General features: G+C 39.0%; 1 protein-coding gene and 1 long non-coding RNA gene across 4 annotated transcripts in view; one reads left to right on the top strand and one right to left on the bottom strand.

Moving 5' to 3' along the window:
* LOC137491262 (tripartite motif-containing protein 16-like) overlaps positions 1-1,625 on the bottom strand; it is a 496,597-nt gene extending 494,972 nt beyond the window's left edge. For all 3 annotated transcript variants that reach the window (XR_012402640.1, XR_012402641.1, XM_068220427.2), the window contains exons 1-2: positions 1,549-1,625; positions 553-664 (exon numbers count right to left, since the gene is read on the bottom strand). Coding sequence is in view for 1 of the 3 variants with exons in the window: in XM_068220427.2 (XP_068076528.1) it covers positions 553-596 (44 nt within the window). In the remaining 2 variants the exon portion in view is untranslated. The remainder of the gene's footprint in view (positions 1-552; positions 665-1,548) is intronic.
* A 10,163-nt stretch (positions 1,626-11,788) lies between these two features.
* LOC141381950 (uncharacterized) lies at positions 11,789-12,260 on the top strand. The gene is made up of 2 exons (XR_012402861.1): positions 11,789-11,850; positions 12,198-12,260. It is a non-coding gene; the product is annotated as an uncharacterized lncRNA (long non-coding RNA).
* The last annotated feature ends 429 nt before the right edge of the window (positions 12,261-12,689 follow it).

Genomic DNA, 12,689 nt, shown 5'->3' with positions numbered 1-12,689 from the left:
TTACTTGAGTAAAAGTGTGTAAATCTGTATTTATTCAGTTTTTTTTTATTAATTAAAGTAATATTATTGACTAATATGAAAATTTTCATCAGATTTATGCACAATGCAGTTTGAACAGTCATATTTTCAGTCTTTTAGTAGAGATATTATATGAGACACTTGCTTTGTTTAACACATAAAGTGAATCATATTGGATTTGCATTTTAAACATTAAATAAAAGTATTAAAGGTATTATTTATTTCACATATTAAAGTTTTAGTCATGATACTCCAAAAATCATTCCGCAGAAATCCACAGATTTTTTTACCAAAATTCTCCACAGAAATAGCAAAAAACGCCCGCAGATTCCGTCTGGCCCTGCACATGACACATATTGAGCTCTGGTAAAGCTGTCTGTAATCTAGAATGATTTAAACACATTTGCTGAAGCTGTAAACTGAAGCGTTGTCCATCATTTGATCAGGCAATAGCAACACAAATAAGTGCATTGTTGTTGGTCTTTGTTTTTAAGAGAAAGTGTTAAAATAATGGTGTAAAAACAGAGTCAATACCTGTGTTTCTCTGAGAGAGAGTCCTTTACTCGCTCCTCTGCCATACTGCAGCTAAAACACCAATGCAGACATTAGCAGAGCTTTCAGGAAACAATCAGCCGCTGACCATCACCTGGAGATGACAATATACTGAGATGAAGAACAGCACACTTTATAGCAATCAATGCTCACTTCACTAACAACACCGCACTCAAACAGACCACATGATGAGGGACACCACAAACAACACCACACTGAAACAGACCACATGATGAGGGACACCACAAACTGAGTCTCAGTCATCTCACTGCATTCACAGCATATATAAATAAAATGATAAACATTAATGCAGTTTGTCTGTCACGATAATTTCTGCTTTAGACAGCTATTAACTTATTATTTGATTTATTTATTTGCTTAGTTAATAGTTAGTTAGTATTGAAACGTTACCAGCACGCCCGGCCCCAATCAATTTGGCGCCCTAGGCAAGATTTCAGGTGGCGCCCCTTCACATCGCAGTAAATTCCACTGCTAGTGTACATGCAGTCATAAGAAACTAAATAGATTTTTGATCAACTACTGCCTGCTGGGAAAACATCAGATAAATATGTCAATGCAATTAACATTATTGCTGAACAGATCTAATATTTACACATTTGCTTGAGGAAGAAATGATGGGGACAGTTAATGCAGTTTAAGAATTATCCGCACTCTTCCGGTTAACGGAAGCTCTGCTTTCACTTTCGATTTCCTGACTCTGTTTAAAGTTTATTTTGTGCTGAATGGTGTGATATTATCGAGTCAACCTGATACAGAATTGCACAAACACTTTCAAGAGATAAAAATAACCCATTATATTGTTGAAATGACCGTGTTTGGACTGTGTTTAATCGGCGTTTAAGTCTTTAAACTTCAGGAGCAGACAGTCCTACAAATCACGCTTATAAACACACTAATACACATATAAAGCCTTAATCATCTCCACCAATCAGCGTAATGTAGAAGTGTTAAACTCACATGCAGAAGTACAGACGCTCTTGTGCAGCAGGAACACGATGTGAGCTCTTTGGCGCTTTCGGTTTGTCAACTTCTTCAGTATTTTGGCGGTTGTCAAACTATAATGTGCTTCACCGCCTCCTGCTGGACTGGCTGATTTTAACATGGAGAGAGACACGGGGAAAATCTCACCATAAATTCAAGGGAAATAAATCGCTGATTAAACAAAGAAATCCGGTTAAAATTGTAAATTCTTTCTAACAGACCAGATTATTTCAGACATTAATTATTGTAGTTTCCATATGCTGACTCTAGTATATAATCCAGAGTAAATTAATATTTCTCTTTTGTATGGATAATCTTGACATTCTGTTATTACATGCTGCACATGTTTCACACTGATTACAATGTGAGTATAAGTCATGTGTGTGCTTCTCTATAAACACAGTGTCTTGTTTAGTTCTGGATGTGCTATTCTGAAGCGGTTAAGATCTTTTCCTCACTCCGATTATTCCCCATTTCTCTTCCTTCACAGATTCACCATTGGATTGTATACAGATGTCTTCCTGAGTCATTTATATCCCAGTGTTCCTGCCTCATACTCTCTGTCTGTATCTTTATTATAGTTTTGACTTCAGCTTCACTTAATTTACCCTGATTTGTGTGTAAATGTGAGACTGTGTGGGTGTTTCCCAGTACTGCATTGCAGCCACTTTACTTTTCTCTTGCATATGTCCTCCATCAAATCTAACATGTTCTCTAGAACTCTACAGTCTCCACATTAATCCTGTTCCTGAACTCCATTAATGTCAGTGTTGAGTTTAGTCGAGTGTGTCCTCACCTCAGTCTAGTTCACATCACTTCCTCCTCTCTGTTTCTCACACACACACACACGTGTTTATTTGTCTTCACTAATATTTTAATGTTATATAAATGTCGTCTCTTCTTATTTTCATCCTAAACTCCTCATCATTCTGTCTGAATATTTCCCTTGATAATAGATTTATTTCAGCTTTTCCTCCATCATCTGTCTTCCTCCTCTTCATCGTCTCCTGTGCAGATTGATCAGCAGTCTGATGTCCATGTGTTCCTCTATGTGCAGGTCTCCAGCAGAACTCGACCGTCCCTCTTTCTGATATAGACCATACAGAAGTGTGAACAGCTCATGTGTTAAAGCTGCTCTAGATGACCTGCGGCTGATTAAAGATGTTCAACTGATGCTGAGTCTGAACACATCAGCCCCAGGGTGAGCGCCGGGATGCCAAAATAAAAGTAAAGGAGGTCACATTTAATATATTTACATTTATGCATATATGATTTCCGAGAAGGCGACACAGTGGCGCAGTAGGTAGTGCTGTCACCTCACAGCAAGAAGTTTGCTGGTTCGAGCCTTGGCTGGGTCAGTTGGCGTTTGTGTGTTCTCCAGGCGTTTGCATAGGTTTCCTCCGGGTGCTCTGGTTTCCCCCACAGTTCAAAGATTACAGGTACAGGTGAATTGGGTAGGTTAAATTGTCAGTAGTGTATGAGTGTGTATGGATGTTTCCCAGAGATGGGTTGCACCTGGATGGGCATCCGCTGTGTAAAACATGTGCTGGATAAGTTGGCGGTTCATTCCACTGTGGTGACCTCAGATTAATAAAGGGACTAAACCGAACAGAAAATGAATGAATGAATAATAAATATATCCCAGCTTCATTAGATCTCTGAGGCGACTGTACATTTCTTGAGTTTCTAAACTGAATTGAGATCAGGTGTCAGCTGATGTGTTCTGGACATTTTCCTCGCTCCACTTCAGAAAGCCGCCACTAAACCCTGAACCAGAACTGTTGGTTGCAGTTTGTTGCCATTATAAATCTCAGAACTGTCAGTGTTTAAAGCTCATCGTATTAATCTAACAGAAAAGGTAAAAACACTTTCATAAATAACATTTTCATGAAATAAATAGATTATAAACACATTAAACTTAAAGAGCATGGAGTAATGTTTCAGAAGGAAGAGCACACTGCTGACTCCGCTTATTTTGATGGGTTCATGCTGAAGGAGTTCAATCGACATGCACATTAAACTGCATCTGGACACATATTGGCTGGACAGAAAGCACCAAGGCCTTAAATAAAAACTAATAAAATCTTCTTTCAGGGGAAGCTCACTTGTATAAAAAGTGTAGAATGATGCTGAGACGTCAAGAAAAGTCACACAGAACTGGGGGGTCAAGACTATTGCTCTCACGGACAGAGCCCTTCATGTACTGTATGTCAACAGAAGTGCCGGCCGCTTGTGCTTTCACTTCAGTTAATAGTTGTTTATTTCTCTCAGTCCTGGAAGTCCTGCTTTAAGTTTGTGGCGTTCTGTTCAGTTTTATCTGTGAGGACAGAAGTAAGACAGGTACTCAGTCTTCTAGCACAGAGTCATTGTGTTTGAACTAGACTGGCTCATCACTAATGCCTGAAGCACATCTGACTCCATGTGTTTCTGAAAGGGTTCAAATAAATTCAACCCAACGCAGAAAACATTTACACAGTGATGTAGCCCAGATCAGTGAGGCCTGCTGGCCATGTTAGTGGATGTAAACTAAACACTGCATTTGTCCCAGCCCTCGCCTCTTGGATTTCTTGAAGCAGTAAGTGGATGAGGTTATAAGAGATTCACATGTGATTTAACAGTCAGAGGAATGATTGTGGAGCTGTGGAGCATTATTTACACATGCAGAAATGTGTGGTGAGAAAGAAGAAGAACTGGGAGAACTTTCAACATTTCTGTCACAAACCAAAGCTATCTGTCATGTCCCCGAGGCACGTCTCTGAAATTGCATGTAGAAACAAATTAATCAAATACACACAGTGTCTACATTATTTTTCAGTATTACAACTATTTACTTGAGTTATTTTCTTGTGATAAATAAAAATAAAATTAAAAATAAGATTTATTTAAAATGAGAAACAGGCTACAAAGTTTTGTCCCTCAATATAAACTCAACCCTATTACGCTAGCATTGTTCCACCTATAGCAATTTATATATATTATTACATCACAGACAGGAAGTGACATCATTCAGCTCTCTTTAACAGCACGGTGCAAAAGAAGGCGAGATATATTGTCATTTATTTACATTATTTGAGGTTTATTATGGTTAGGAAGGGTACAGTCAAGCTTAACAATTCAACCCTGTAACGTAAAACTAAGATGGAGTATGATTGTTTTCTTAATGTCCAAACAATATGACATATTCTAGTTTAACTGCTGTCGTGTGGACCTTCTCTCTTAAACCACAAGAGGAGTAGCGGCCATTTTGTTTCAGTAACTCAACCCATCACACTTGACCCCGTCACTCATCTCATTGTTTCAGGGTTGTAAACTTGTAACAGGATTGAGATTTTCTCCTAATTTATCAAGAACATTTCAGTAAATATACACTGACTATAACTTTATTTAGTCACTGAGAGAATATCTGAAGCAGTGTTTCCACTGAAACTGTGACACAATCTTATCTCAGACATGGCGCCCGTATCAGCAGCAGATTTTATATTGAATGTGTCCCGAGTTTCATCATGAGTTAAAGCTGATCAAATCAGAACATGTGCAGTAAAAAAAGACTTTAATTATGTAAACAGTTCATTTGCTCATCTCTATGTCATGTGACAATTAGCCAACGTTAGAGAGGGGGTCATTAAGGGCAGAATTCATATTAATATTAGAGATAAAGAGGCTTCAGCTGTCAAAAGGTTGAGGAATATCTGGTGGTCTTCTGCTGCTGTAGCCCATCCGCCTCAAGGTTGGACGTGTCGTGTGTTCAGAGATGCTCTTCTGCAGAGCTCGGTTGTAGCGAGTGCTTATTTGAGTTACTGTTGCCTTTCTATCAGCTGGAACCAGTCTGGCCATTCTCCTCTGACCGCATCAACAGGGCATCTGCGCCCACAGAACTGCCGCTCACTGGATATTTCCTCCCCTAGAGATGGTTGTGCGTGAAAATCCCAGTCGATCAGCAGTTTCAGATAAAATACTCAGAGCAAAGAGCAGCCCGTCTGGCTGTAAAATTTTATTATTATTATTAAGCATTTTCATTAAGAAGTTTTTCTTGATGTTCCAGGAAATAAAGGTTTAGCCATGATGTAGCTGTTGCTGCTGTTCACTGCAGGTTCTGTTCAGCAGTATATTTGGGAACACAGGCCTTTAGTAGCATTGGTAAAGGTTACTAACGCTCCAGTCACCTGCAGCACTTCACTGTCCTGAATTCTGACTGTAGTTTGGTTTAATGAAGTTTAATGTCATCTCAGTGTGATCAATGCCTAAATGCTTTACTGAAGTAAAGAAGTGTTTTGGTTTAGTATTAGATTTAATTTCACATTAATTAAAACAAATTAACATTGAAATGAAAGTGTCTCCTCAACCCTGTTACGGTCTTCACCCCCATCACTGTATTCTCCACCCTGTGACATTCATATTGTTTAAGAGAAACAATTAAATATAGAAAAACTTCTTGCTGAGGACCTGCCGCCATGTTAAGGCCTGACATTGTGAACATGTGGTTTGGGTAAAACATCTAAAATTAAATCTTTTTTAGAGAAATGAAGAGAGCACAGATGCATAAGTTGTATAATTGTACCTTAAATCACATCTGAATCTAAAACTCCTCAGAAATGTGATGTTTTAGCCATTAAACTGGTTTGAGGCACATATGAGCAACAGGGAAATGTTGGTTTTACAGCAAAAGCTTTGTGAAATGCTATTATTAAACTCAGTTTAGTCCGTTACGGGGTTGAGAATAACGGCTGTCCAAATAAGAATAAAAGATGAAAAAAATATAAAGCTTTAATGGCTGAGGGGGGAAAAGATGATGTTGTGAACGCTTCAATTGTGCCTCATGATGTCGGCTATTTAACAATATCATCAACACACTTTTAAACATGAGTTTGCTCAAGCTGAACTATTAGCCAACGCCAGGAATGACCCTTATATTCTCTCAAATCTTAAACGTGCGCACACTACAAGATCTGAACACATTGGGCACAGCACACTACAGGATACTATTGAGACGACTGTGCCTGATGGAGCACATCACCCGACTGCAGAAGAACTCTGCTGTTTATTATAGGCCAGCGCACACATATCTGAGCCACTGCCAGAGCGAACAGCCTGCAGAATCAAGACAACAGCTGCTTGTTGAAGAGAGCACATCATGTCCAAACACACGTCTGATATCCTGAGGATTATTCGGGATCAGAGAGAAGACGAAGGCGGATGAACAGAAGGAATGGATATGTGATGATGCTGTAGGGGGAGAGCGGTGTGGAGAGTTTTGTGTAAAGCACCATTGACCAAACGCGTTGGGGATTTACAATGGAGGATTCTGCAGGGGATTGTGGCAGTGAACGCTTCATATGTGTTGTTCACTCTAGTGTCCATGACGAGTGTCTCTTCTGTGCACATGGAGAGACTGTGGATCATCATGGCTATCTGGAGTGTAGACGCTGAACACAATAGTTTGATATGTGGAGCAGAGTTTTCCTGAAATGTGGACAGAATTGGACTCAGTGTAAGTTTCTTCTGGAGCTGGCGATAGTCAGAGACACAGACTGAAATGGCGGCTCATTCACTGTTCAGCTGCTCAAGCAAAACTTGATCTACTTACCCCAAGAAGAAACAGAACAGATGATGAACATGATCAAGAGATTTAGAGATTTAAAGCAACACACACACACACACAAACACACGCATGTGCACACACACACACACACACGCACACGCACACACACACAAACAAAAGAAAGTGAGACGCACACAACACAGACACACGTGCACACACACACACACACTCTGTCGCACACACAAACACAGACACTCTCCCACAGACTTGCGCACACACACATACGCACACTCTCTCACACACACACACACACACAACACACACTCTTACATGCACACATACGCACTCTCTCTCTCACACATGCACACACACACACACACACACACACACAAACTGTCTCTCACACGCATGCACACACACACACACACAATCTCACATAAGCTCTCTCTCTTCTAACGCACACACTCACACTCTCTCTCACACACACAAACACTCACACACACATGCACATACAAGCACATACACACAGACACACACACACTGTCTCACACACACATGCACATACAAGCACATACACACGGACACACACACACACTCACACACACATACACAGATACTTACAAACACTCAAACAGACACACTCTCACACACACACAGTCTGTCTCTCTCTCTCTCTCTCTCTCTCTCTCTCTCTCTCTCTCTTACACACACTCACTGCTGCTGACTGCTCCTGCAGAGGATTCTGGGTAAATCTCTCGTCAGTCTTCAGCTCAGTTTCACTGATGATCCAGGATAAACAGTAAACCCAGGGCAGAGCGGCTCAGTGAATGTGGTCTGGACTGAGTGGATGAGGCTCATTGTGTCTCTATAGATGTTGTAGAAGATCAGAGTTCCTGCACTGTGATCCACAAACACTCCTATTCTCCTGCTGAGCGGCTTCACTGAGAGATCAGTGAGTGTGTTATTGTGACTGAATGTGAAACTGGAGGAAGAGCAGAGCAAACTCCAGGACTGAGCATTACATTCAAACACACACTCAACACCTCCTCCCTTCCTCCTGATGCTCTTATATGACACTGATATACACACACCATCTCTACTCCAGTCAATCTCCCAGTAACAGCGTCCACACACACTCTCTCTGCACAACACCTGATAAACATCAAATCTGTGTGGATGATCAGGATACGGCTGATTCTCTCTCACACTCTTCACCTCTCTGTTCTCCTCAGACAGAATGAGTTGAGTGTTTGCTGTGTTTGGATCCAGAGTGAGGAAACAGACATCTGAACACAAGAACACACACATTTATAACCACAGCTGTGTGTGTGTATGTGTGCGTGTGTGTGAGTGTGTGAGACAGAAAGAGAGTGTGTGTGTGTGTGAGAGAGAGAGAAAGAGAGAGAGAGTGTGTGTGTTTATTTTTATTACATGGTGGGAATCTCAGCATGATAGCACACTCACAATGTGGGGACCAAAAACATGGTGGGGACCAAAGTCCCGGTCCCCACTATGTTTTGTCTTTAAAAGACTCAGGAGGCGTTGCTGATATGCCTAGTGCAGTTTTTTTCACCTGACTTGAGTGTGTAAGTGTGTGTCGCTGCACTGCTCTATAGCGCTCATGTAGTCGGATTGCGGTACTGCACCCTTAAGCACACTTGCCGCGATTTACACACTGCGTACAGCACCTGCGCTAATTGGAACATCTAATGTAGCAATCCAACTTCAATCAAGTTAATTAAGTTACATCAATGAATGAATCAAGGTTTGTAGGTAAGTTAGACTGTTTTTCCTTATCATAATATAATAAAATTGGTTATATGACAAGTATAGTTAATAGTTATAGAGTAGAGTTAATTTTATTTTAAACTAATTTTTGCGTGTTTTAATCAATGTTGTTTCAACGTAGGTATTTCTAAAACACGTATAAGACATAAACTGCCGTTCGGTATGTGATTCAGTTTATTTACATGAGTATATATTTCGCATGTTAATGTGCTAACTATCCGACACCGAGTGATGTGTGGATCAAAGTCCGGAGTGAAGTGCATGAGCGGCGGCCTGACGGTCACCAAATTCCCGGGCCACAAAATGAATAGACGGAGGATTAAACCTTTACACGATGCCGAGAAATACAGCAGCTCCACCAACAAGATCCATTCTTTGGAAACTAAATATATAGACGATTACAAAGGTAAGATTTCATGGTTCTTGTATTGTGCTTTAATAAAATAAGTGGAATAGTTAATTGTGTAATTGCTTAACAACCATTCAAAGCCTTTTCAAATAGTTTTTCATCGAATAACACTATTATACACTATTTTATAGGTTGCTGTAATAATACTGAGGTTATATTTTAAACACGTGTGACCTTCTGCTCCTAGAAATGGAGTTGATGCATAGAGGGGATCACAATCAAAATACCGTATTTATGTTTGACTTTACATGGCAAAATAAGAAGTGGTGGTAAGTGTTTTCATCTTTCAAATTTACATATATTCAGTTCATTGTGTTTGTATCATATTTTAGATTTTTGATATTGTTATGAGAGAAAATAAAAATTGTATTTTTTTTTTTTTTGCAGCATTGATGCCTCTCATGAGGATGAAACCCTCGGTCGGCTGGTAAATGATGACAATTGGCACCCCAACTGCACTGTCAAAAAGATTGTGGTTCAGGGTAAACCTCATTTGTGCCTCTTTGCAGCCAGGGATATTTTCCCTGGAGAGGAAATTACATATGACTACGGAGCATGTGATTGGCCTTGGAGAAAGGTTTGACAATTTGACCACCTAATACATACTGCTTGATACATTCAGCAATGCTTAGAGTTTTTAATGTTAAGATTAAGGGTACATAAAGAGTCATTCCTATGTGTATGTAATGTTAATGTAATTTTTTTTTTTTTTAAATATCGCTGTCTAAATGATTTTTTAAAAGGTAAAATTAGGTCGGTAACACGTGAAGGGGTGTTCATGAAACCTTTATAATCATGAAATGTGTCATGAATGTGAATGAGATTTTTTGCATGCTTTTGTCAACTGTCATCAAGTATCACTCTCTGTTTTGACATTTTAAACTCTAAGATGACTTTTTTTTCTGATAACAACTTCAAATACACAAATAAACTGTGGCAGTTAAGAGCATAAAGTATTAAAAATGTTATACTAGGTTTCGTCAGTCAATTAATTGTATCGTGGATTTAGTTGACCTCTTGTTTGGACCAAGCAAATATTTTATAAACAAGGTTTTTCCTGTTTTTTTTTAATTCTCTGTCCACATGAAAATGCAAAAATGCGTTGTGATGCATGTTAAGGCCGGACTTTGAGCCAACAGCCAGCCAGTTCACACTAAATAGCAAATTAATTATTTGTAGGAGTAAATTGACCGTTGAGTTCTACTGTCCAACTAATATGTTTGTTTTTTACTGAAGGATGACCATACGACAGCAAAAGAGAACTGCTCAGTTCCAGTAGGAGTCACACAGCTCTCTGAGGTAGTGTAACATTGTGAGGACTAGAGCCACGTTAAGAGAAGCTGTGTAGCACACTTTGTCCTGAATACACACACACCGTAAGGTCTGACATAGTGGGGGACCATGACCAGTGTTTCCTCTAGGATTTTTTCCAGCTGTGGCGGCAGACTCTGTTGGGCATTTTACACAGATCTACTAATTCATGAGGTGTTATTTCATTGACAAATGTTGTGGGCGCAGTTTTAATAGTTGAGATCGCATTCATTTAATAGCCTACGAGCATGTCAATCTCTGCTTGAGTGCCGATTTCTTCTGTTCGTGCACAAAACTTCTTGCGCGTCTCAAATATACGCTGCTCAAGTGCAGATTTTCTTGCGCGCCCTCAAATAAACAAGGCTGAAGTGTGATGTAGTGCGTTTATGTACCGAGTATGTCTCCAACATTTATTAGATTTGCTAGGAATATTTTTGAATGTCTCCGATAAACTTTGTGGAGAGGACTGCAGCATTAATGCATCCTGAAGTAAAGCGAAACGGCTGTAAACTCCAGCAAGATAAAGGCATTATATGCAGAGCCAGAGACCTTTATCTATAAATAAAGTATAATTATGAAAACTGTGTTCATCATAACTGAAAGCTAAGCTGTGTTTGCTGGTCTCGCATCACGCACCTGTCAGTCAGTCAACACTTTATTTATTGTCGCAATTGAGGCTGTATATTCATCTAATGTATGATTTTTTTTTATAAGGTTTGCCTTTAGCAATAATGTATAGCATCTTCTATCTGGTCCGTGATTAAAAACTGTGGCAGTTGAGAGCATCACGTGTTAAACATTCTATGCTATATTTCGTCAGTCAATTAAGCGCATCCTCTGAATTTAGTCACACTTGTTTGAACCAAGTAAACAAACCCAGTCTGAAAGAACCCAAAAGTTTCCAGCAAATGCCACACACCTTAATCCAATATATCATAGTTGTTGTAATTTATGTAATTGTGATTCTTTAACTTGATCAACTTATCCAAGTCTAACAGTGAGTGTACACTAGTGTAACATTGTGGGGACCAGAGCCTCGTTATAGAAGCTGTGTAGCACACTTTGTCCTGAATACACACACACAGTAAGGTCTGACATAGTGGGGACCATGACCCTTGAGTTTTACTGTCTATTATTTTTGTTCTTTTATATTCCGCTTTCATTGAAGGATAACCATATGAATGCAGAAGAGAACTGCTGTGGTCCAGTTGGAGTCCCTCTAGTCTCCGAGGTATGATTATTATTATTATTTGTTATAATCATTATTATTATCATTATTATTATTATCATTAATACTATTATCATTATTATTATTAGTAGTAGTAGTAGTAGTAGTAGTAGTGTACTTGTAATTAGTGTAATAGAAATTAAACATAGAAATTAAACAGTGGGTGTGGCTTAATTTGTGAGTGTACGCACTAGTGTAACATTGTGGGGACCAGAGCCACGTTATAGAAGCTGTGTAGCACACTTTGTCCTGAATACACACACACAGTAAGGTCTGACAAAGTGGGGACCATGACCCTTGAGTTTTACTGTCTATTATTTTTGTTCTTTTATATTCCGCTTTCATTGAAGGATGACCATATGAATGCAGAAGAGAACTGCTGTGGTCCAGTTGAAGTCCCTCTAGTCTCTGAGGTATGTATTTTATTATTATTAATATTATTATTTGTTGTTGTTGTTGTTATTATTATTATTATTATTATTTTTGTTGTTGTTTTTGTTATCATTGCTATTATTATTATCATTATTATTATTATTATTATTATTATTATCAGTATTATTACTATTATTATTATCATTATTATTATTATTAATATTATTATCATTAGTAGTAGAAGTAGTGGTAGTAGTAGTAGTGTACTTAATTGTAATTAGCGTAATAGAAATTAAATATAGAAATGAAACGGTGGGTGTGGCTTATTTTGTGAGCGTACGCACTAGTGTAACATTGTGGGGACCAGAGCCACGTTAGAGAAGCTGTGTAGCACACTTTGTCCTGAATACACACACACAGTAAGGTCTGACATACACTCTTAAAAAAAGGTTCCTTGAGGTTCTATATAG

Source organism: Danio rerio, chromosome 4, assembly GCF_049306965.1.
Source record: "Danio rerio strain Tuebingen ecotype United States chromosome 4, GRCz12tu, whole genome shotgun sequence".
NCBI classification, from domain to species: Eukaryota; Metazoa; Chordata; class Actinopteri; order Cypriniformes; family Danionidae; genus Danio; species Danio rerio.
This window is presented reverse-complemented; position numbering and strand designations above follow the sequence as displayed.